Source organism: Thunnus thynnus, chromosome 1 (assembly GCF_963924715.1).
Source record: "Thunnus thynnus chromosome 1, fThuThy2.1, whole genome shotgun sequence".
In the NCBI taxonomy this organism is placed as follows: domain Eukaryota; kingdom Metazoa; phylum Chordata; class Actinopteri; order Scombriformes; family Scombridae; genus Thunnus; species Thunnus thynnus.
The window spans coordinates 17398896-17423608 of record NC_089517.1 but is presented as its reverse complement, the minus strand read 5'-3'; the positions used below and the strand labels follow the sequence as shown (position 1 = coordinate 17423608).

The window sequence follows — 24713 nt, the reverse complement described above, 5'->3', positions numbered from 1 at the left end:
ATTAATGCCACATATCTTTTACAAACTTAACTAAACTGATCTTCTTGCTACACACTAAATCACTGGGTTAAAATTACCCAGTAGCAATCTGTTATTTGACCCAGTGTTACAAACAACAAGCTTTAGCTAAAAACTGTCAAAAATGTATTGTTTCAGTCAGGAACACTCTCGTCTTAGATTAAACCATTTATTGCAACAAATGGAAATGCAGTTTAGTTTGGCACTGATGGCTCTGCTCTAAGATGCTCCCTGGATAAGACAAGCAGCATTCTAAGCTTAACCAGGGAGCGCAATGTAGAAACCCCCCCTGGGGATACAAGAGCGGGCCCGAGCAAGATTTGAATTCCAGACTACTTTGTGCCATGTTAAGAACCATAACCAAATAGGTGGAGGCTGGGGTGGTGGAGGCAAAGCTTTGCCAGCAGCAGCGTAGTGTGGCAGCACTGGTGTTCAGGGATCAGTGTAGGAAGGAGTCATATTTAAATGGACCGCCTTGTCGAGAGAATGGCTGTGATTGGTGTGTGACTGATTTGAAACACTGATTCAATCAGCAGGATGTCAGCTGATTACAACTAGGGCGTAAGACTTTTGTGTCCTGCATGAACGAATGCAATGCTTCATTTCTTGTACAAAATGATGTGCATATGACATTAAAAAGATACACAAGTTATTAACAATCAATAACAAACTGTGACATGTAAATTTAAAAAGAGTCGAGTAGATTATAACAAACTTTAGTTTGGGTAAATATACCAACAATAAATACAAAATAGCACTAAAACTTGGTCAAAACAACCCAATATCTTGAGTGGCTTTCTGGGTAACATTAAACCAGTATTGTGTTGGTGCTACATTGACCCAAAGTGGGTAAAATTTTAACCCTGTGATTTTTAGTGCCTAGCATTTTCCGTCATTCCTATTTTCTCCCTTTTAAGCAAGTTCTAACAGTGTGTTTACAATAGCAAGCAGCATCTTTTACAAAGTTCCTGCTGTAGTCCTGTCTGGTGTGACTGTCTGCTGGGACCAGGTTCATTACAGGCCCGTCTCATACAGCAGCCCCCCACCAAGAGCCCAGGGGGGAGCTGAGAAGTCAGAGCCTCCTTGTTTTAGCTCTTTAGAGGTCAGTGGTTGATTAAAATGTTGAGAAGTGGAGGTTAATCAGCTACTGACCCTTGGGGTGAATACTGTCTTTCATGGTCTGATTTAATCAATACGTGTGAGCACTGGCACAGAAATGAACCCCTCTGCCTCTTTACAGCTTGTTTCCCTTGCACGCCCTTGTACTGCCTGTCTGATTACCTATTTATCTCATGTGGGTGTTTGGAGGTTGGAGTCTAAATAAACATGATTAAAAAGCCAAAAGGTTAAATTTAAGAATACATGTACGTCGTAGTTTAGTACTCTCGATGCCCATGTTTCAGGTCTCATCTGCCAATAAAAGGTGTTGGACTGCAACTTCCACATGATGTCTCTAACCACAGGAACTAATCCATCATATCCTGTGGAGATGCAGTCTGACATGCTGTCAACATGACTGCACATCAAAGCCTGCAGTCAAGTCAAGAGGTGTTGTTTTTTTTTTTTTCTCTCCCGGTCAACAGAAAAAAAAATTCCCAAAACACATCTGGTGTTCTTATCTGACTACAGCAATTAGATATAGCCAGCAGGAAAATCAAAAACAACTTTAGTGCTAATTTAATTCTATGATCTCTATGATAAAGTCTTATTGTATCTTATGTCTGACAAAAGTCTACAACGAAACATCACGTCTTAACTTACTGCCTGTGTGATGCCATTATGTTCCTTTTCACAACCTATTATGAAAACATGACTTTATCACGCCCTCCATAAACCCAGTGTCCTGTTTAAGGGAAAATATATCAACTTAACGAAGCAAGATGCTCCCAAAATGCAACCTCCTTGTGAATTTAATCTTCCCGTCAGTGTTTTTGTAGGTTTAGGGTGGTTCCCTCAAATGTAGAAAATGTAGAATGTGGGTACATCTCAAGTCTCTTAATTTATGTCTCCTCACTCCTCGCCTGAACCGGAAGTTGTTCCTGATGCACCATTTTGACAGGCGTCCCAAGTCTCCTATTCTGCTCTGAGGAGCGAGGAGGGATCTCTGAGGAGTGAGGAGCGAGGAGGGATCTCTGAGGAGCGAGGAGCGAGGAAACACGAGAGCGACCTTCATGGAAGTCTTTTACCGGCCGACACGCCCCCTTATTAGATATCAGTTATTGATTGGACGCTGCAGCTGATCAGACTGATCTGATACATCACTGCAGTTTCATACTGAAGTGGAGACAGATTACAGATTAAATTTAAGTGTATCATTCCCAAGTTTTATGTTTATTTATTTTCTGATTCATCATATAGTTAAAAATCTACTAATTGTCGGTCTGATCAACAAAAGAACCATAAACAACTTTCTTCATTTATAAGAAAGATTTTTTTTTTTCATGATGTTATTTCATCCATTAAACTGTTTCTTGCTGACAGATAGACTCTTCCTGACTTTAATTTTATCCATAATAACAATTAAACACATTCATATTTTACATCATTTATCGTCATTTCCATTCAGTCACATGTGAGGCTGAAAATTCCTGAGTGTCGGGTTTGATATGAGTTACATAATTTGTCCTGAAACATTTAGCCAAATACATATTTTCCAGTGTTCAGAAGACACCCTGATCATATTCTGGGTTATTGAATGACGAATTCACTATCAGGGTTATCAAAAAATACAGATGCAAATAATCAATAAATAGTAAACGCATTCTGCAAGTAGAAATGTTTCCTGCGCGTCTGAGCAGGACACAGTATAAATGCAGAATGCAGGTTTTTATTTAGGTGTTTGTTAAACAGGTAACAGGCTGCAGAGAGGAAACAGCTGCTATAGCGGTGATAACTGTGAACCTTTATTAGTATTAGCACAGTGCACATGTGTACAGACACAAACTCCCGTCATCAGAAACGGATGTTGCTTCACATGACGCTTCAGAGGAGAGGATGTCTCATGTCTCTTAAAACAAATGTCCTCGTTTCCTCTCTCCTCGCTTGGTTTCCTTGCGTCTCTCCTTGCATCCACGGTGGGAGGGACTAAGACGCAAGGAAAAGACGCAAGTGAGGGAAACATGGATGCAATTTAAGAGACTTGGGATGCACCCTGTGTGTCCAGGTATCCCTGAACACATATCAGGACATAAATTAGGTTTTAAAGCGATGTATGCTCCTGAGATGAAGCTATTCCCCAGCAGGATTAAGGGCTCTGTGGAAGTCGTTATACGTCTGGTTTAGTGTGATGTCCCCTGGGTTCTGCTGCCGAGAGTTAGTATCAACACCTTCTCTGTTTATTTGGACCAGCACTGAACTCAGGGTCACTCAAACTCCTATCACAAGTGATCCTGATGATGAGGTCTGAACACACTCTCTCTCTCTCTCTCTCACACACACACACACACACACACACACACTCACGGGTACATAAATATACACCACGGCACTCAGCGGGGGGAGGTAGCAAGGCGGAAAGGTAGAAAGTTAACTCAGTTATCAGTGGGAACCAATGACAAACAGCTGTTGCAGCCCTGGATTTGCTTTCTCTTGTGTGTTTGTAAAGGCAAAAGGACAGCCGCCAGGAGAAACCCATTGTTTTCTTTGTTGATTGTTGCTTAACCCTCAAGTTGTATGTATTTTAACATTTTTAGTATCCCGAGCATGTAACAGATTTGGAAGCTTCAGTATATCCATATTGTAATACTTAATATCATTGGTTCCTCTTCGACTATGATCCTTTGTTGTCTTCGAAGTGTCTTGGATACAGATGTTTTTAGCTCTGCAGGGGCCTGAGGATTGATATATAGTATCAGAGGGGGACCAAATCAGAGTGTGTGTGATATGCTGAGCAGCAGCAAAAACATAACAACATTGCTTGCGTCTCTCGTGGCTCAGGGATAATTGAAAATAAATAGTCTTGTCGCAGTGCTGCTGCAGACTAAATACTAATTTGTGCTGCAGTCAGAGGATGCTAAATTGTTTTTTCTCCTTTTTAAAATTCCCAGCGGATGAAAAACTGCCCAATCTTTAGTTATTTTGCAATGAGACACCTTCAAAAGGGGTTAAAACCCAGCTATAGATTATTTTGTCTTTTTTATGATGCTTATTTGAATTTTTCATTTATGTTGTGGAGTCAGTGTTTACTACTTGGGACCTCACACTCAATGAGTCCATGTCTCATTGTTAAACCACTTTAACAAGCTCTACTGCTGTTGAAATGTGGTCCTATAAGGCAAGTGGTGAGCAGACTTTGTTCCTACCTGGTACTGTAGTTATTTAGCTATACTAACATTAGCTGCCTGAAACTAGGTTCACAGGGAACCTTGGACGTGGAAGCATCTTGCTTCTAGTGAACACAAAATAAGAAGCATATAGACCATATCACAAGTCTGTGTCATAACAAATGTTATTATGCACATGGTTATTTTTACACATCCGTATTTCAATAAGAGTTTGAAAATGATTGTGTAATAATTCCACAAGAAACAATATATGCAAATGTTATCTGCCCATCTCTGTCATGTGTGTGCTCATACTTTTTTGTGCATTTGCATTTCAGTGCATGAATAAATGTCTCGGGCACTTGTTTCTGCACATACACTACACTAGGTGCTTTCATCCATATTATCTTTGTAACAGTAAAAGCAGACATTTCACTCACTACTTGCACATTGTCACTTTTGCTTCAGATATGATGCCTCCGGCTGAAGTATTTGATAACTTGTAAAGCCAGTAATGCACATTGTCTAGTCTGCATATTCTAGATGTATATATAAGTGAAATGTATATAAGTCTTGTTCTAACTTACGATACATCTTCACAACACTTCTGTGCAAGTAAAAAAATACTTATACGTTGCTTAAAATACTGCTGAAATTGTCAGTCGATGATATATGTCCTCCCAGTTTCCTCTGCTCTTATTTCTATTAAATTTCTTTGTATTTTTTATTAATTGGCTTATACTGAAACAATGGTAGCATATTACTATTTGTGTCAGTCCAGTCTCCCTTCTGAGATTCTTATCTTATCTACGACTCTTCAAATAAACAAAGGTGATGAATGAGCTTGTTTTTTTTTGTTTTTTTTTGGTGACAGCGCTGACAGATGGGGTTAGCTTTTGTAAATAAAGATGCAGATGTGTTTGAATTACGGGAAAGCATCTATTTTTGCCTGAGACCTGTGATGTGTTTGTTTAGACACATTAATTGGCTGTGAGCTGTAAATGCTTACAGTTTATGTAAATTGACATTGAATTGACATTGTCTTTTTTTATTTTAAATCCACACTCCACACTATTATTTCTTTATAGATGCAGCCCTCCAAACCACTGTATATCTGCTAGGAATGTGCAGAGATCTCAGTATTTGTATCTGTATTTGTTGAGGCAGCAAAATTATTTGTATCTGTATTTGTATTCGAATAAAAGTGGAAAGAGGCTTAAAAATCCTGTTTTTGTTTGTATGACACTTTTAATTTTAGAAAATTATAGTGTTACAATAAGTGTTCATGAATAAACTACCTTACGAAGGAGGACCCCACATTGGGTCTTGAACTGGAGTCTCCCAGATCATAGATGACTGTGCTGATTACTGAGCTAAAACGTTACTCATCGCTTCAATGCAGACAGACCTCTACCTATTTATACACCCGTAACACAGAGACAGCACATCGTGTAATGTGTAGGGAGGAACTTCAAGGCAATTATTGTTTTACACTTTTCATCAATGCCTATTTTTTACAACCTCACTTTGTGGAAAGGAGAAGGGGAACAACAGGTTATGGAGAATCCCTTGGGAGCACTTTACTTGTGTCAGTAGCTGAGCTTTATCTCTGGGGAATACCCCCAACAAATCATTTTTTAGATATTTATATGGAACAAATATTCGTATAAAACTCACTCTTTGTGCTTTGTACAATAACATATTTGTATTCGGGCACACCCCTAATATCTGCACACAAGGCCATAACTCTTACAAGTTTTGTGCCACCATTTTGATTTATTTACACATATGACCAATCCAAAACACAAAATCATTTTTGTTCAGTGCAGATTGAAGAAATGCTGCAGCCGGATGATAGGAAATGGCAAAGCTAAAGCCAAATGATTTTCACCTCAGTGACAGTTATGGAGAGTAACAATGATACACCTGAACCTCGGGTCTTAAATTGTAATCTATGAGTGTGCATCATGGAGATGAATGGTGATTGTATTGTGGTGTATTGTCCTCTGCAGAGAGTGCTAAACGATGTGATGATGACATGCAGCGTAAATCTACCAAAAGGACCGAGTGGCATGTGCATGGCTTTTTTGTGAGTGTGTGTGTGTGTGTGTGTGCTTTTCTCTCTGACATGGAGAGGGCAGCGCAGCAGTAATTAATGACTCACTGCTGAATCGTGCTATGTGATCCTACATGGTAATGAAAAGGCATCGGTGTGGGGCCAGGCATGACAATCCGCTCAGCAGACAGAAAGCGCAGGTGACACACAGGCGACACTCTGGACACACAGGCCTGGAGAGGACTGTTTGTTTGGATATCAAAAGGATTCATTATGGGACTTTAACCATTATTGTATAAAAACATATTTTGGTCGATGTGTCCTAGCTGAGTAGTGATTCAGAACAAATAAGGTTGGAGCATCAGCTTTGTGGTTTCATGGTTGTGTGCTTTTTATTGTAGCTGTAGGTTACGGTAAAGGGTACAGTAATTGTAAGATCTGACACAGATTTCTATAAGAGTTATGCAAATGCACACAACAAAAAAGTTAAATATCCTTTTGCAGCAGCATGATATAATGGCAGCGCACTTCAGCAGTCATCAGAGCTTTCATTTAGAGCGATTGTTTTCTCCCCCTGTCAGAATTGCAGCTGGTTATTGTTTGAGACAGAGCATCGTATATTGAACTGGCTCAACTGGGAACAAGGCAAACCTGGAGAGGTGTCATTAAAATACAACCTATGGTCTTTGTGTTGGGGAAGGAACTTTAACTGTCACTAGTTTGTGCATTACAATATCCTTACCATGATGGGTGTTGTCATAGCATCATTCAAGTTAAATGATCCTGCACTCATGTGAACTAATGAAGATGCTTTATGCTTGTTGTTAACATCCTGCAGATGAGCATTCTGAAAATGTTGACTATCACTTAGTAATCAGATGCATCTCATGAACGTCTCTCTCTGAATAGTATGGAACCAATGGTATTCTTCTTCTGCAATACCAAACTGATTTTCATCGTGAAGTGCACTCAGTAAGAAATAAATCATTGTCTGCAGTAAAAACATGTTTTGAAGAATATTCAGCCTTGCATTAGTGACATTTCATGCCTTCTGATTTTCACAAATCTCAATGATGTCCTGTCCATGACCTGTTCTCAGCAGCTGAAATACATAACACCAATACATAATGAAGAAGAACACTTCTTAGAAATTTAAATGGGCACATCTTTTGTTGAGATTGTGATTGGAAGATTGCTCACTGGCTGCATATTCTTAAAAGGTCTTCAAGCTGTTGCATTTTTGCAAAAAAGGTGGATAGTGTGCACATGCAACCCTAGTTGGGTACAGATGCAGGACAAAAAGCAGCAGCAAAAGAGAAGGAGAGGCTGTCCGCAGACTTAACGTTTTTCATTGCAGCATTTTGACTTGCAAGGTCTTCTTCTTGGCAAACATTCTGTGAACCAGAAACAAATCATATATCATTTTTTGTCTCTATATAAAGCTTGTTCCTTGTTCACATGAAAGTTTGCTTGCTGAACACCTTGCAGGTTGAAACATTTCAATAAAAGCTTGGGAGCTCACAAATATCAGTGTGTGGACAGCACACTCTCTTTTCCTTTGTCGCATTTTTGCACCCATATTACATGAGTACATCAGTGTTTCTCCAGCAGCTGTGCCGAACGACTGCAAAGAAAACGCTGATAGTAATGAATATGTTGATCTGGTTTTCAGTGCCTTTTTAACTATATATTGGTCCTTATTGCTTAGGCTCAGTACATTTTATTATGGTTGTATATGATAAAAAAAGGTCTCTCTGGGCCAAAGTGAGTCATGACCAGCAATTTCAACTGTGGCCACTCCACCAGATCACAGCACAGCCTATAGTGCTGTTTCTGGAGGCTTGATTGCATTCTAACCAGGGAACCAGACAGCTGATATCACATTCAGATTAAATGCTAATTGATGAGATCTACACATCATCACCACCAATGTACCATGGGACTGCAGAATCTTGTTCAGTCTGTCTCCACGTCTGCATGTCTCTGTCACTTTCTATTAATGATTGTCTCGTTCTTTTTAGTCCTTCTTTCCTGCATTTTCTTTAAATCTTCTGTTTTTCAAATTTTCTTATTTGCCATCCAAACAGACGCTCCTCAAGCTCGCTCCATCAGCCTCTCAATCTTTCAATTTTCTGCCACGGTGAAAAGCACTTAAACTTATCGCTCCATCTGTTTATTACATGCCACCTCCGGTTCCTTCCCTACTCCGCCCCCTTGCCACTCTCTCCTCCTCTCCATCTGTGTATGTGTGCTCTCAACAACCTTTATATCCCTCAAACTCCTCCTGCTGTAGTGCTCTTTATGTCCTCCACCAACCCTGTTCTTGTTTTTGTAAAGGTTAACTTTGAAAAACATCTGTTAGTGTAGTTTTTAATTAAATCGGTCAATTATGAGCTTGTGAAATCTGAAATATCTGTGCTGCAGTCGTGTTTCCATAAAAGCAAGAGTTGTAGAGGACCAAGTCAGTTCTGATACACAACACTGGTGCCTGGTTTCCAATTTACTGGACAGTGAAGGCTGGTTGTCTGCTGTCCATTTTAAAACTCTTTCTGTTACGCCTGACCTGTAATTTTAAGTACCAGAAATGGAAGCCATATTTCTGCTAACGGGATTTATATCCACGGGGCTGTCAGCTAAGAAATAAAAAGAAGCCTTTCACCTTGAGATAAAGAGGGGCCAAGGGAATGTTTGGAGTCAAAGTACATTAGACCACACCAGAGAGCTAAACTGCCAGCTCTATCAATTTGAAGTATGGAGAAATATTAGCTCTGCTGAGACTGTGTGTGTCTGTTTTATACTGACTGAAAGACATTAGCTGCTGCAGAACTGTTCAGATATTGAGAAATACAGAAAAAGTTCACTGTGGGTCGATTTTTTTTAAATGTTTTTATGTTTTTTTTTATGTCATTGGGTAAAAAGCTTTTCTGTGGTTATGATTCCTCTTGCATTCAGACTCCAGTAGACTGAAACAGGTTATTGATTTCTCTTGACATCAGTGCGAAATTCCTCTTTGGTGATCTGTTGAAAATCATTGTGAGTGACAACTGATTAGCAAAGTGGGCTGTGCCTCTGGTAACACAGCATCTTTGAAACACAGTACCAGAAAGATGTAAGCGTTGAATCAGTGTTAGTGATTCAAACAACACTTTGACATTATGTTTATCTCTTTTTTTTCTCCATTTCTCTCTCTTACCTCTTTCTCTTTCACAGATCACATTCTTCATGCTGCTGTCAGCAGTTTGTGTGATGCTCAACCTGGCGGGCTCCATCCTCTCCTGCCAGAATGCTCAGCTGGTCAACTCACTAGAGGACTGTCAGCTGGTGAGACCACATGGACCTTAACCCTTCCTTAAAAACAAGAAGACGGCCATCTTAACAAGTCATTTAATCTGGCAATCAAAGTATTGAGTTCAAATCTGTCTGTTAGTGGAAGAAATTATGCAGATGGCCATTATCTAGAAAGTTTCTGGACTTAATCAGTGCATAGTGCTTACTGTGGACATTTGATTGGGCCACTAACTCCACGGCAGTGACAAAATTCATGAAAATGTGCTTATTTATTTAGTTTTACACTATCAGTAGAATAACACAGAATGTCCTCTCAATGTAGTTATTATATTGCTGCAACACTGACTACTATGTCTACTATGAGTAATAGGCATGTGTTTATTGTTGTCTGCATGTGACAACACGTCCATATTTAAAAACATGAATGTCAGCATGTGGCAGGCTGACAAGTAACACTTCTGTTCTGGACATGCTGTAGAATTGAGTCAGCACCAAACATGAAACAAACTGTTTGTCTGTTTGTGACTAATACCTTGTGATTATCACATCCAGCCTTGCCAAAATCAAAGATAGCTAAAGTACAGATAAACAACTTTAAAAGACTACTCCAGCAATTTTGTGTTGAACTTCCATAAAGTTGTGCGACTCAAAAGATTTTAAGAGTTCAAAATTAAAGCAGCAGAGGCCAAGAGATCCTAAATTCAGTGTTTGATCACACCACAGACTTAACTTTAAAGTATTTCCAAATACTTGAGTGGAGTAGAAAACAACTATGTGCTTCCGTGCTATTGGTTATTGCTAGGTTGTTCCTGTGCGAAACATTTACATAAAGTTGAACCAAACCCTAACCCCCACATTGTACCACTAAGCAGCTTTTCAGTCTTTGAATAGTGGTCGGTGGTACCAGCAAGTATTTTGAGGCTCAGTTTACAATGAATTTTGTCTCAACTTTGTCTTATCTCAGAACAACAACCCACACTAGCTTTCCTGCTAAATTCTCCTTCTTATCTAACTTACAAACATGAACACGTCTTGTCCTGCACCTTAGCTTGTTGATCAAGCAACCAAACAAATGGGCCCAAATATACTTTTTCCCATAGACTTACATTTTGAAAAAGATGTCTGTGAAACAACAGATACATTTTTTTGAGTGTCACAACCCCTGCAAAATGATTCATTTCACTATCAGAATTTGATCCATTCGGTCTGATAATATTTGGAAAGTCTAGAAGAGCCACATAACTGATTTGTTTTTTCCCCATTGAAGTTAGCTAGAGGGCTAAAAGTAGCTGTCTTGGCTGGCGGAAGTCACAAGTGAGCTTGCTCTATGGGCTCCATAAATGCGGAAGCTATGCAGCAGAAGTCAAACTTTTTTGGCTTCATGTGCCCCTGAGTAACTTTCATAAAAATGAATGGGGCCCCGCCTTCGATGCTGTATCCAGTTCTCTTTATACATCCATAGTCCGATTCGTGGTAACACTGGTAGCCTACCAGCTAATGTCAATCAAACAAGCTACTGAGAGAAAAAGGAGCATTTATGATATTTTTCTTCATTCTAATAATACAAAACTATAAACAATACATTTGAAAAACATGTTGACATTGTTTTTGACTTCAAAGAGGGATGATTAAATGTAGTTTCAGTTGGATTTTAAACAATCCCTTCCCTTGTAAATGTGTATGTACTTCAAACTCCATGCCCCCCATTTGAAACACAGGCTTTCTGTTACAAATTTTCAGTCTCCAAGCCAAAGCGGAGATAACCCTGATGACATCAATAGAGTTATTTTTCAAACACGATAAAGCTCCTTTAGTGCCACAGACGACATTACACAACTGTTTTAACAGCTTGAGTAGTACTTCTCATTTATACATGAAATCATTAGAGTTCCACTTTAGTGTTTTGTTTTTTATACAAGTGGTTGATACCAGACAGATGCTCTGGTGTTTTCAACATGGGAAAAAGAGCAGGATACAGCACACTTCAAAATAAGTTTATTAAGTCTTCCTCCTTGCAGCTGGTGATCAGGAATAGTTGGACACAGAATACTCAGTCTTCATGTTTTCATAATGAGATGCTAAGCTGATTTTTTAAGCCGAATTTATAGTGCCAAGGGTTCCTATCGTTTTCATGACTGAAGAAGCCCCTTGTGATTCAACCAGCACCCAACCCACTAACCTCACCACTTCCACATAAGAGGCAATGCTCCTCCTTATGCACGTGGGACCAGCCGAGTAGACCAACTTCACTGCTTTATGTGGATCCTCAGAGACCCTCCCCCAGTCGTGACTGAAATATTAACATTCCTCATCTCCTCTCCCCAATGTAATTAACCCATACTTGTTGGGTTCATGTCCTGCTTTCTTTCAATCTGGGACACATAGCAGAGGTATACTCTACCTCCATCCCTCCCTGGGTAGCTCCTCATATCTCATAGCCTCTCTTTTGTTGTACACTTTTGATCATGTGCAACCGCCTTTCTCAATAACAATATGTCACAATATATATTATATTCTTTATCTAATATGTTTTTCTTACTACACATTGGCTCTACTTCCAGAAGTAAATATATCCTCCACCACAATACTTTTACAGATAAAATACATCAGAACACCAAGCCCGGGTCTGATCTGTGCATGTGTCCTTGTGTGTGTGTTTGTGTGTGTGTATGCATGTGTGTGTGTTTGTTATTGTGTATGTGGCGTGCATGCATGAGTGTGGATGTGTGTTCTCCCCTCTTCCCCCCCAGCTCAAGTTTGACAGCGATGGAGTGTGTGTATGCTGCGAGCTACAGAAACAGAGTTCGAGTTGCAACAACCTGGGAGAGACACTGAAACTGAATCCTCTGAGGGACTGCAATACCATACGCCTCCGTCTCAAGGTGGGTGGGAGTGAGAGTGTATTTGTAAAATGTCGCTGCTGGGAGTTTTTGTGTTTTCACATAGGAAAAACATTCTCAATAAGTTAGATTTTGTTCAGACTGCAGGTAAATTGGATAAATTCCTCAAATAGTTTTCAGAATTGACTGTTAATACTGTTATTTGCAACTGATCACGTTGTATTTGTATTTAGGGATCTATCCTGTCTGCACCAGTAGCTGTGGTGGAGTACCATATTTACATTAACTGGTGGTGTGTTTTTCCCAGTTTAAAGAAAGCAATGGAGATATATCCTCTTGGTTTCCTCATTGTGGCTGTTCAAAGTTCTCTATTACACCCATCATGAATGGTAGATGTTTATTTATGCAGCCATGTTTCACACTGCCATCATGACTTGCTTTAACCGCACGCTGTGATGTCACTGTTGCGAGTGACCGTTTGAAATACATTTGTGTGGCCAGACTGAGATACAACTTCAGAAATCAATAAATGGGTTTGTGTATCTATTTATTTACTTACATACTTATTAATTTTTTGTGGTCTAGACTTGAATCTAAAAATAGAGCTTTAACATGATAGCAATCACTTGAATAACTGTCACTATAGTTTTGCATAAATAATTGTATTTTAATTGTTAAAATCATCAGTGAAATGTCTCCAAGTTTCCTCCCTCGTTGTGTAACATATTCCATGTGGGAACAGTCAAATGATGTAAAATGCAAAACAATGTAAATGTTCAGTCTCAGATTGATTGGGCAGGAAGTGGAGAATGGCAACAGCATTTGTCTTTCCCCAAGAGGCAGACCTCTTAGTATGCAGTGTGTATCTAGCCTGGGTTGGCTGTACTTTGTGAGCGCATGATCTTGTTAGATTATCTTGACTGCGGGTGTCTGCAGGAATGATATACAGTATGCGCTACTGTGCCTTTATTGGATAACGACAATCATATCCATTCATTTTTATTTCCCTGGTTGATTATAAAACATTGATAACCAAATAAAAGACTTCGTAGGATGAAGCATGCTTATGAAAAGAGGAAAGATCAAGCACATTTGTCATTGTGATCATAACTCATTAAAAGAGATATGGGAATTGGTGCAATAAACCTTTATGAAGTGCCAAATTAGTCAGATGTGTTGAGTTATGTCTAAGAGGAAGCTGTCAAACCCTGTTCCCCAGAGTCCTCGGCCATTTCAGATGGCTAGACTGTCGCTGGTCCTAATGAACTCATGATGCAGCTGACATACAGTATAGTTCCTCTGGTACTGAAATACACAGTATATTGGGAGTACTGAATTACAACAGCAGGGAGATTAAGTAGTAGATCACCTGTTGTTCTTAATGCACTCATCTCTCAGCAGCATATCTTCTACATGTAGAAGTTTGGCTTTTATAGAAGCAATCCACATCACCACTGATATGTGTCATTCACTCTTTGCAGACATATTTGATTTCCATCCCGTTGTTCTTTTTGTTACTCTGCCCGAGGCTGTAAATCATCAGTGGGAGGGAGTATTAAGATAATTTGTAATTCCTGCAAGAGGGGTGGGTGTGTAACCTTGCTGTGTAATTCACTAACCTAATTGGCTGGGGGCAAGTTATCTTCTAGAGGTTAAATATCTGGTGAGCAGGCATGTTAAACAATTTCTCAATTTGTTGCATTTCTTTGCCTGGCAGGATTTATTATGTCATTATGTACATTGAGGTCACAAGGGAAATCATAGAAATGCATTAGCTTAACAAAAGTAAGCTCAAATGTAGCCAGTAAGAAGGATACTGTTGCATACAGGTTAGTTTGACTAATCTCAGCTTTATCTCAGGTAAGAGAGAGCTTAGTCAAAGCTGTTCAACACAATGAATGATTGACAGTTACCTGTCTGCATGCATATTTTCTGGATTTATAATGTGTATACAGACTATGTACAGAGTTGATGTTTAGCATCTAGGCTTTGATCACTCCCTGCAAGGATGCACATTGGACAAACCCCTTAATAACTGCCTTGCTATAGACTTTGTTTTCGCTGCAAGAGGCTAGTCTCAGGGCCCAACGTGTCAATTGACTGTTAGGTACCATTGAGTCAAGTGTGTTCGACAGCTGCCTGTAGTTTTTGTAGCGTGTTTGGCACCGTTTTCTCTGGTTGTCCCTTATCAGCAGCTGCTCTGCCAATTGAGTAAGCTGAATCAGCAAGGGCTGGGTTATGCTAGAAAATAAGTAGTTCGTTCCAAATGGCCACACTTGAAGGCAGAGTGAAAGCTGGCCATCATAGAGAGGGGGGAGACATGATAATTGTTTAAATATGGGAATAACAGGGAACATTTTCAGACATTCTTTCCTTTAGGGCATTGATAGCGCTGTACTTGGTTGCTCACAAGAAAAGTGCCAGAAATAGTTATGTAACTAATGGAAAAAGAGAGTTTGAGAGAGAAGTTCTGGCCAATTACTGCGCAATACGGGTATATTCTTAGACATATTCTCAATTTGTATTCACAGCATATGACAATATGTAATCAGATTCACAATGATGGTATTTAAATGTTCAACTAGTATATTTTCCTCGTCTTTTTGCAAAGGCACACTACTTACTTATTACTATATCTCTTCTTGCTCAGGCACAAAACATACATGCATGTCAGTATGTCGTCAGCCGTAGTCTTACAGCATGTTCAAAGGTAATTTTTAAGAGAAGACATAGTTGATGTGAGGAGATCCATCAGTTGGTCTTTGTTGGCACAAGTTTCTGAGATTGGCTTGTGTGTCTAAGCCTGATTGAGCTTTACCTGAGTTTAAAGGGATGGGTCTCAACTTTTGAGGGAGTATTAGCCTTCCTTGATGGCTTTTAAGCAGAAATCCAGAGGAAAAACACGTATTTGGGCACCACTGGCTGAGTTGGTGTCCTTCGCCTGTCCATCTGAGGTAGACAGAGTGTGATTCACCTGTAGACAGCAGAGCAGAAGCTTTCCAGCACCGGGCAGTAAAAACAGATGATAACATTTGCATATGCTATGACAAAACTGTTTATGGTCTGCAGGCCTGAGGTCTGAGGCTTTACCTTTGCTGTGAAGTTGGTGCATTCAGTGCTTTATGAGAAGTGGCAACACAGAGCTACAACATCTGCTACTTCCTGTCATTGGAGGTTTGAAAATCTCTGAAGGGCTTTGCCAACAGACTGGACTGACCTCCCTGAAACTGCTATAGAGCTTCCTGAGGGAAGACCTGGGTTTTCTGTCAGATGCTGTAAGAAGCTGCTTGGGGATGCCAAAGAGGGAAGAGGTTAGTGAATTACCTGCACTGAGGCTATCAGGGAATTACCTGTGCTGCAGCTATCAACAAATGTTGACTTGATGAAAACAGGGTGCTGTCCTTTGCTGCTCTGATCTCATGGTACTTTAGGGAGTCAGCGAGAGGACTTCTGTGTGTAGTTTGTGTTCAGTGAATAACCATACGATTTGAGAAACAACAGCTATGTGAAGAACTGATTAAGAAGGACTCTGCAAGGTCCAAAGGGCTAAACAAGCTAACAAAAATGACAAACATTAAAACTTTATAACCACATAAACTCGGTATCATCTTGCTGAACTGCAGTCACAGTCTCCTTTCTATTAGTGACTGGCTGTGACCATCTATATTTGAAATGTCAAATTGACTTGACTTGTGACTCTGTCCACAATTCCTCCAGACTTTCCTCCAATATAAAACATGTCCCAAAACTGTTAGCTTCCAAGGTAAATACGTATTGGTTGTATTCTATACGCTACACAACTTAAGCTTCACTGATTCCAACTGGTATGATTTCTGCTTTACTTCCAGTTGACACAGACTTGATCTTTGGCAACTAGTTACTGGATATCAAACATGTTGCAAGGCTGGCAGCTCTGAACATCTCAGTCGCCAACTTCATCCATTTTACATCACTTACTTCAAGTGAGCCATGGGATCTGCTAAAAGCATTTAACCTGAACCTTCCTTAAAAAGTCAAGGCACCTGCACCTCGGCAGTAAGCAACTCAGTGGAGGAGACAACTGTTCTCTCTGCAGATTATCAAAAGCCTAACACAAGTGTTTTTTTTAATGTCACAGATAATCATGTGTTATGTATCTGGTGAAAAATCTGTGCGGCAGGCTGGAAAACAGTTTGTGTGGTGACTAGGGAGCTTCATTTATGGGCCAATGTCCACAGAAAAACATGTAATCCATTTTTTTAAATTCCAGTGCTGGAAGTCTGTTCATGGGTACATGTTCTTGTCTTTAAAATATGACACTGAGTAATGATATTGTTATATTCATAGTGTTGTGTTTAATGCAGCTGCTCTATTCAGTACTGTTTTAATTTTTCATGCACAGTAGAATTCACCTGTTTTATTTCTTCTTGTTTTGCTGCGAGGCATTTAACTTAAAACATCTCAAAGTCAAACTCTCTGCCACACATTCAATTTCTTATTCCTATCTGCTTCTGTCCTACTCCCTTCTACCTTTCACAGTCTTACACTGTGATGATAATAATAATTGTGATAACAGTATTATCAGAGTGACCATGTAGCTTAATTGTGACAGATAAACCCTGTGAACATGATAGAAAAGAACTGCACATATTGTGTAATGGGTATTCAAATATCTGAGAAGACAGACCACCCAGACCTTTTTATTGCACTTATATTAATCATACTGTAGTTTTGCTCATTTTGAAGCTGCTACTGTTACTATTCCTAGAGCCAATTTCCAGGCAGGTGGCATTACTGTTCCTGTGCTGTTCTCCAGGAAATTAAGTTGTATGGTACAGTTATTATAGGTTCATTTGTCAGAACATACAAACTCGATATGGTTTAAAAATGAAGCCACTTAGAGATGATTTTCTATCTTTTAGAAGAATAGCAGATACAGCAACATAAAAGGGCTGCAGTCATAAGTCTTTTCTCTGATTCACTTTTCTGGGCTAGTATTTCACCAGTATGCACATTCATTTTGCTGACAGATTCAGTACTGGTTTGTCCCCTTGCTGTTAGCTGCATTGCCAGAGTGATGATGTATGTGCTCGTGCTTAACCTTGGATGTTTATGGGCTTTTTACCCCCTATAACTGACTATTTTTATATGTACGTATTTTTTATGATATGCTAACAATGCAGATGAGCTTCTTATTAGTGCTGTGTAGCTGTCTTGCTGTGCTAAAGCAGATATCTGTAGAAGTGTCATACTCTCTGCAATGCCACCCTGCTGTGTTTTTCTAAACTTGGTTACCTTACTGATGACGTCAACGCTGTTTGTGTCACCTTCACTCCTTTTTGTGTTATCACCTTTTGTTCCTCTCTTATCCTCTCTTGCCACCTTCTTTCCTGCTTTACTTCCCTTATTTTACCCATCTTCTTCCCCCTCTTTTGTCCCCGTTCCTCTAATAGTCTCCCCCTCTCCCCCCTCTCCTTTAGGAGCTGCTGTTCAGCGTATGCGCTCTTAACGTCATCTCCACCATTGTGTGTGCTCTAGCCACTGCCATGTGCTGTATGCAGATGGTCTCAACTGATGTGCTGCAGATGGTGAGTGTGATGGAAGAGCAGACAAGAACAATGGCTGACTTTTTTTTTTTTTAGTGACCACCCTGTGGTTAAAAATGTATATATTTTTTAGTCTGAAGATCACTATCATCAGGTTAGGTAAACACATGCGGCTCAGGAGGGATGTGCCATCTATTGTCCATTTCCAAGATAGTGGAAAGTAATGATTTTTTGGTTGAATCATCCAGCTTGGTAAATACAAATTAGTGTAAACACACACAGTCAAAGTCAATTGCCACAAGACCTCTCTCTTTGTCCTCCTGCATCTGAAAAATACGTGTGATTTGAAGAAAACAGCTCAACATCTCACTGGATTTTGATCCTCAGGATGACCCTCTTTTGTCATTTTATGTGGAACAATGAAACTATTAGCAACAGCTAAATGCTTTTAGCCATGAGGGAAATTAACATGACCAAGTTCCCTTTGTTTTTCACAGCAACAATAGTTATTTGTTTCTCAATGGATCAACGTGGAAAGATAGAGCGACACTACCAACATGATGTCAAGCGTTGCAGTTATATTTAATGCAAGAGCTGTTTACCTGTTTTATGAACTATGCTGTAAATTGTGTGCTAAAATGCTACAATGAGTCTGGATATTAGAACTGGTGCTCTGGGCTGAATTTAAGGCTTAATTTGATAACAGGTTGAATATTATATCTAATAACAGACATTTAGCAGAACTCATACACTACATTAATTTAATCTCCTTGCAACATAAGTCATTACTCAATAAAAAAAGCTGTAGGTGCAAATCAGACTTGTTTGGATTTTGTGTTTGACTTTGTAAAATCTGTGATGTCTGACTCAACTGGATATATTAACATCCACTATGATATATGATGATATCTGATCACTATTGTGAAATAAATATATAAACCCAATATTAATTTTCTTATGCTCTGTTATTTTTTAAACAGGGAAAATTAGATGAACACTTTTCTGATCCCTGAGACAGGACTGTAGAAATTAGATTGTAATAAGAATTATATCAATTCCAATTAAAGAAGAGACAAACAAAGATAAGAGGGCAGACGTTAAATTATCACAGGCAGTTTGAACAGTTTGAATTATATACCAATTAAAAATGTGAATGGAAAATCATTTTCACCTTGAGATAAGGTTTTCACTTTCAGATGATCAAAGCTTATTCTCAGAGCATCCTTACTGTGAGAATCTGTACAAATGTATTTGTGGATTATTTAATGACTTATTGTTGATTAACTGGGGGCACTTGTTTAATGTAACAAATGCATATATCATTAGATATGCCATGAAGACACTGCATAACTGTAAATTACTGTATTTGCAAAAGCAAACACCAAAGCAGGCATGCACAACTAGGAAAACCTCTATAAATTAAAGTGGCTGAGAATGGTGAAATCTAACTATTGATTCACAGAAAAGTAAAGGACAAAAGAGCTCTGTCTTATCTCCAGTGGTCTCATCAAGTTTCCAAGAGTGGCCTCATTTCCCATTTACCACAAGAGGTGTTAACCTTTTATTTAGCTCCGTAAATTTAGCCAAGTCAATAGCAGCAGTGGCAGCCTTGAGATTAGAAGAGCAGGCTGGCTGTGACAGGAAAGTTGTCCTACTTAGAAATGTCTGAGTGAGGAAAAGCTGCTGTTGAGGTTCCTCTGAGCAAAGCACTTGACTCTCAGGTGCTGCGGTGGAGCTTTTTCAGTGAAACAACAACTGGGCTTTAATAACAGGAGGGAGGTGCTGTAAGAGGATCACATTCCCTCAGTCATTTTTGCTGGGTACATTTTTGGTTTAAAATAATGAATAAGGACTCAGCAGCTTGTGTAATGAGGGCCTGATGGTGTCTCTTTTTATGATGTGTTTCAGTTTATGCCACACAGAGCACGAGCCCTAAATGCTGACTGTATGACACCCCATGGAACCATCCTCCACCAAACACTGGACTTTGATGAGTTCATTCCTCCTATTCCTCCACCGCCATACTACCCGCCAGAATACACCTGCACCCCCTCAATGGATGGACAGAGGTGAGAAGCATTTAATACCCAGTGCTCAGTGTTCGCCAAACTCTAATACAGAAGTATCACCTGGCTGGGGCATTTGGATATCCAGGGAATATACGAGACATTAATAATTCTATGGTGACCAGACATTGAAATTATACACATTTGTCTGCTGGCTAGCCAGACCCCAGTCCACACTCACTAGAACACAATACAAAACAATACAAGTCAACTTTATTGTCCACCATGGTGGAAATTAACACATTAATGGCATCCTATAAATCATTTTTGACATCAAATCTATGTGCATGGCCAGATAACTACCATATGATCAGCCACTGTATATTGAAAGTGCAGGGTGCAATCCAGAGAAATCATTGTATTTATTGCAGCAAGTGACACAAAAACTACAGGCACCAAAGTCATTATAAAGTATTTAGCAGAGGGCAGCATTTCAAACTGGGTACGAAGGCGTGTTTTTCTTTAAAACATATTAGGCCTTGTTTCTAGGTTTTGATTTTTTAGTAAACTTGTTGAAAAATATAAAGGAGCATTGCTAGAGAGACATATTAACATTTCTGCAAAATGTAACTAAAGCTAGAATTCTTGGTGGTTGGTGCAGGTAGATTTGAGGATACTGTACCTGGCTCTCTCCTGGAATTGTATTCATCTATGAAATTGATAGGAATGACATGGAGGTAATTTATTTCTAGATTTTTTGCAATAGCACAAATATATTTAAGATTATTAAGATTCTTAAGGATTCTTTTGTAACCTATGGTCCTTCCATGCAATCCCCTACATGCCCCTCCATAGACACCTGACATGAACCAGATATTAGGATATGTGTGTCATTAAAAAGGGGATTATAACACTGATAGGTCAAGCACTGGAGGAATGTTTGGAGGCACAAAACCCCTGAGAGGACTCACACCAAAGAAAAGAAACAAACCATTTAGTTTGTTAGTTTGTGTGGTAGCTAAGAGGATGAGGTCTCTTATTTCTTCTTGCTCAGTAATTGTCAACAGTGGAACTTTGTCAGGTTCAAAACTGCTTTGAGGTAGACTGCAGTAAACCTAAAGAATCTCCCATGAAATAAATATTGTGTTGCCAGATATTTGCACCCAAATTTAAATCTAAACCCATCATATTAAGCTGCAGTGGCATGTGTCTGTTTAGATAGAACAATCTAACTGTGATCATCATATGTGGTATTATCATCCATGGTCACAGAGCTTTTCCCTCCATAAAGCAGATGTGACATCCACGATTCTCAGCTGTAGTGAAAGATCTGTTGACCCCTCCCTCATCACTCCCTCCATTTTCTCAGTCTTGCCAGAGAGAGTGCTGCTGATGTAGCCATTTGGCAGGAAGCCACATCTGTTTGCCAGTTATGCCATAAATATAAACAAGGCAGAGGAAGCATTTATAGTGTCCCCGCCCGGGGCCAGGGATGTGTCATGACATCATCATGCCTCGGATGATTAGTGGAAACTCTCAGGTTGTATTTCATGCTCTGCCACTTTAGAGGAGAATGGGGTTGTAATTAAAAGATATGACAGTGCGCAGGGCTGCTCTTTCTTAATTGGCACCATATGAAACAGTGGTGCATATAGAATGTTATACAATGATGGGATGAATGTGGGAAATAAGCCTATTTTTCATACTTTCTCTCTTAATGTTTTAACAGAAGATATACTGTCAGTTGAACTCAGACTTGCAATGCCAGCCCTTAAAACACTGGTCTTTATGTCATTGTGTCACTGGCCCAGTATATTCTCTATTCTCTGTCATTTTCTGTATATTTTTTTAAATGTTTGGTTGAAACTCTTGCTGTAATATCCATAACAGAGGCCTGCATCTGGACTTCCCCCATTCTCCCTTCAGTGCCATCTATGGGGTGCCCATTAACAGCCCAGGGACTCTGTACCCAACTGACCTGCCCCCTCCATATGAGTCTGTGGTGGGGCAGACCCCTGCAAGCCAGGTGAGAAAAAAAAATCCATCCCTGTCCTTAAAACGTCTACAAAAGCCTTCTGTGTGGGCATTGAGCATAGGGTTCACATTAATTTCTTCATTATGAAGGTGAGTTACCTTCTTCAGTCTTAAGTATACTTCCATACTTTTTTACATATGTGCAATAGCAGTATAAACCTGCTAATTTCTTTTAGATTAAATATTCTTTAAACTGTATCTTTTCACAAAACACTTTCTTTTACATAGTTTTATAGGCAGGTACCTATAAATCAATTGCATTAAAATATATTCCTTTGGTTAAAATTTCATATCTTGTCAATTTTAATGAGATAGTCTTCAAAAACAAGGGTATTTCAAGGTTAAGCCTGAGTTGCTTTAAAGTCTTAATTGTGAATAATACAATATTATAGACCACAGGTCTGAATACAAAAGTGAATTTGGCCAAGCTAAGAAATTTGTCAGGTTTTCTCCTCTAAATGGCTGGTATTTTTTTTACTCAAGTGTCAAAATGGTATTGCTGCTGGGTTCAGCTTGTGTCTGCATGTTGAGATGTTGCCTGACAGGTCTGTAGGTCAAAAATCTCTACCAATTTAATCTGAGTATATCTGCTGTTTCAGACTCGCTACTTTCTCAGGCAATCTCCCTTGACAGTCATGTTGAACTGAACTTTTTTTCTGGCTGCAGAGAAGCCTCACTGCAACTCAGTGTTCACAGCTAAAAATAAGTCTTGTGTGCGAGCAAATCCTTTTATCTTGTATTATATTCTTAACATCGTTTAACACCTTAGCCTTTTAATCTCTCATTTCTATTACACACATCAACTCTGCGGTTTCTTGACATCCATTATGAACAGTGTCCTTCAAAAAGTCCTGAAATAGATTGCGCTGGTTGCTGTAAATAACTAATGGAAGCAGGCAGTGATCGATTGATTGCATGAGAGAACGGTTTGAAGGCAGATATGTGAAGAAACCCGGCTGACAATTTCAGTCTAAAGACAATGCGTGATTTGACAAACCAAGTAATATGAATGTCATATACCTTGAAAATCACTGATCTAATTCACCTCCAGATGTGTTAGTGGCTTTCACCACTAGTACACCTGTCCATTTCTGTTTGTGTGTTGTGGTCTTATAGAGCCCCCTATTGACCAAACTGTGGTATTGAAGGTTAGGTGCCACACAACTGTTACTTTAAGCAACGCATACAAAATATAATGTGAGAACTGATAAAACTATGCTGTTACTTGCCCTATCTGCAGTGTGTCCCCTAATAAGTTACTCTTTACAGGTCACCATGAGCATAGAGCAGCAGGCCACTGAGTCCAGTCTATGTGATAGAAACACCACTGCAGGAATTAGTACTCAAGGTAAAAACTGTTTTTAACATTGCAGGGGATGGTTAGATGTCTTATAGCAGTCATACTGATGACTTTTATTCCATATTTACAGCCTCAGTGGACAGTGCGTCCCTCATGGTGTCAGAAGTGGCTGATCAGGACCAGACTTGCTCCTCAGAGGACTTGTGTTCCTTAGAGGTCCAGGGCTCTGACTCCTCTCCCTATGGTACACTCCACACTGCGCCCACTGATGGAAGCTGCACCAGCCTGGAACTTTGTACACGTGACGCCTCACGCCGCCATCTTGGCCTCCCTAACAGTGACGCTCGCCCAAGTGACACTGGATACAGTGAGTCCTCACACACCCAGGAGTCTCTTGAACGCTCTCCAGACTGGTCCTCAGAGAACTATAGTAATCTGGACCAGGAGGATTCTACAGACAACACACACGGGTGTGAGGAACTCAGGGGTGCCATGCACATATCTGATGAGCTTGCATCAGCCAAACAGATGCCAGAGGAGCCACCTAAAGCGCCAACGCACTCCCTCATTAAAGCACGAATGATGAGCCGGAAGCTCACTCTCCCTGTCACTATCCCCCCACCACCTCAGCCTTGCTCCCCCACCTCTGTGGCCTCCTCTGGTGGAACTTCAGCCATCAGCCCTATGGCTCCCTCTCCTTCTCCATCCCCTCCTAGCAGGCTACGAGGCCCCAGGCTGTGCTTCAGCGTCTGGTCACCCTCATCTGCATCACAACCCCCCTCTACCTCAGCTCAAAGTGGCTATTTGCCCTCAGAGAGGCCTCGGGTGTTCCGTGCAGCCAGGAGGTACCGCAAACTGGCACGCATTGTTCGCTCCACCAGTGACCCTATCTCCTGCTCTTCTACGTCAGGAAGTAAGTGCTTTAAGATTTATACAACAAAAAAATCTTAAATATGCCTTTTACCAGAGTGATCCACCTTTCAATTTCTAACTAATAATAGTGCATTTAGTATCAGTCTTTAAGGTGGCTTTCTTGTCTAAGTCTCTTGTCTCCCTCTACAGGAGAAAATTGTGGCTGCGCCTCCGCAAACAACCCTGCTGCTGAAGATTCAGCTCATACATCACCAGAGCAAGGTACCACTGCTACTACTACTACAAATTCATATGATGGTGTTCAAATTAGACATCCACAATTTGCATGTCTGCTGCTGAACATATAAAAAAAGATATACCTGAAGGACAAACCGTAAATCTTGCAGCATAACAACCTAATTTGTCAACATTTACTGAACCAAATGTTTGCAATGTTATCTCATGTACATTCATCTGCATCAAGTGTGGTATTGAAAGTAAGCTGCGACAAAGCTGACACTGAGAATATGTT

The 24713-nt window shown here is 39.9% G+C and overlaps 1 protein-coding gene across 4 annotated transcripts in view; it reads left to right on the top strand.

Annotated features, from left to right (window-relative positions):
* fam189a1 (family with sequence similarity 189 member A1) overlaps window positions 1–24713 on the top strand; it is a 93501-nt gene that overhangs the window by 66689 nt on the left and 2099 nt on the right. For 3 of the 4 annotated variants that reach the window (XM_067587694.1, XM_067587674.1, XM_067587666.1), the window contains 8 exons: window positions 9547–9657; window positions 12342–12506; window positions 17924–18031; window positions 19898–20058; window positions 21886–22021; window positions 23299–23377; window positions 23460–24242; window positions 24392–24463. In XM_067587694.1, coding sequence (XP_067443795.1) covers window positions 9559–9657; window positions 12342–12506; window positions 17924–18031; window positions 19898–20058; window positions 21886–22021; window positions 23299–23377; window positions 23460–24242; window positions 24392–24463 — 1603 coding nt within the window. In that variant the 5' untranslated portion in view covers window positions 9547–9558. The remainder of the gene's footprint in view (window positions 1–9546; window positions 9658–12341; window positions 12507–17923; window positions 18032–19897; window positions 20059–21885; window positions 22022–23298; window positions 23378–23459; window positions 24243–24391; window positions 24464–24713) is intronic. The other variant, XM_067587683.1, reaches the window with a different exon arrangement.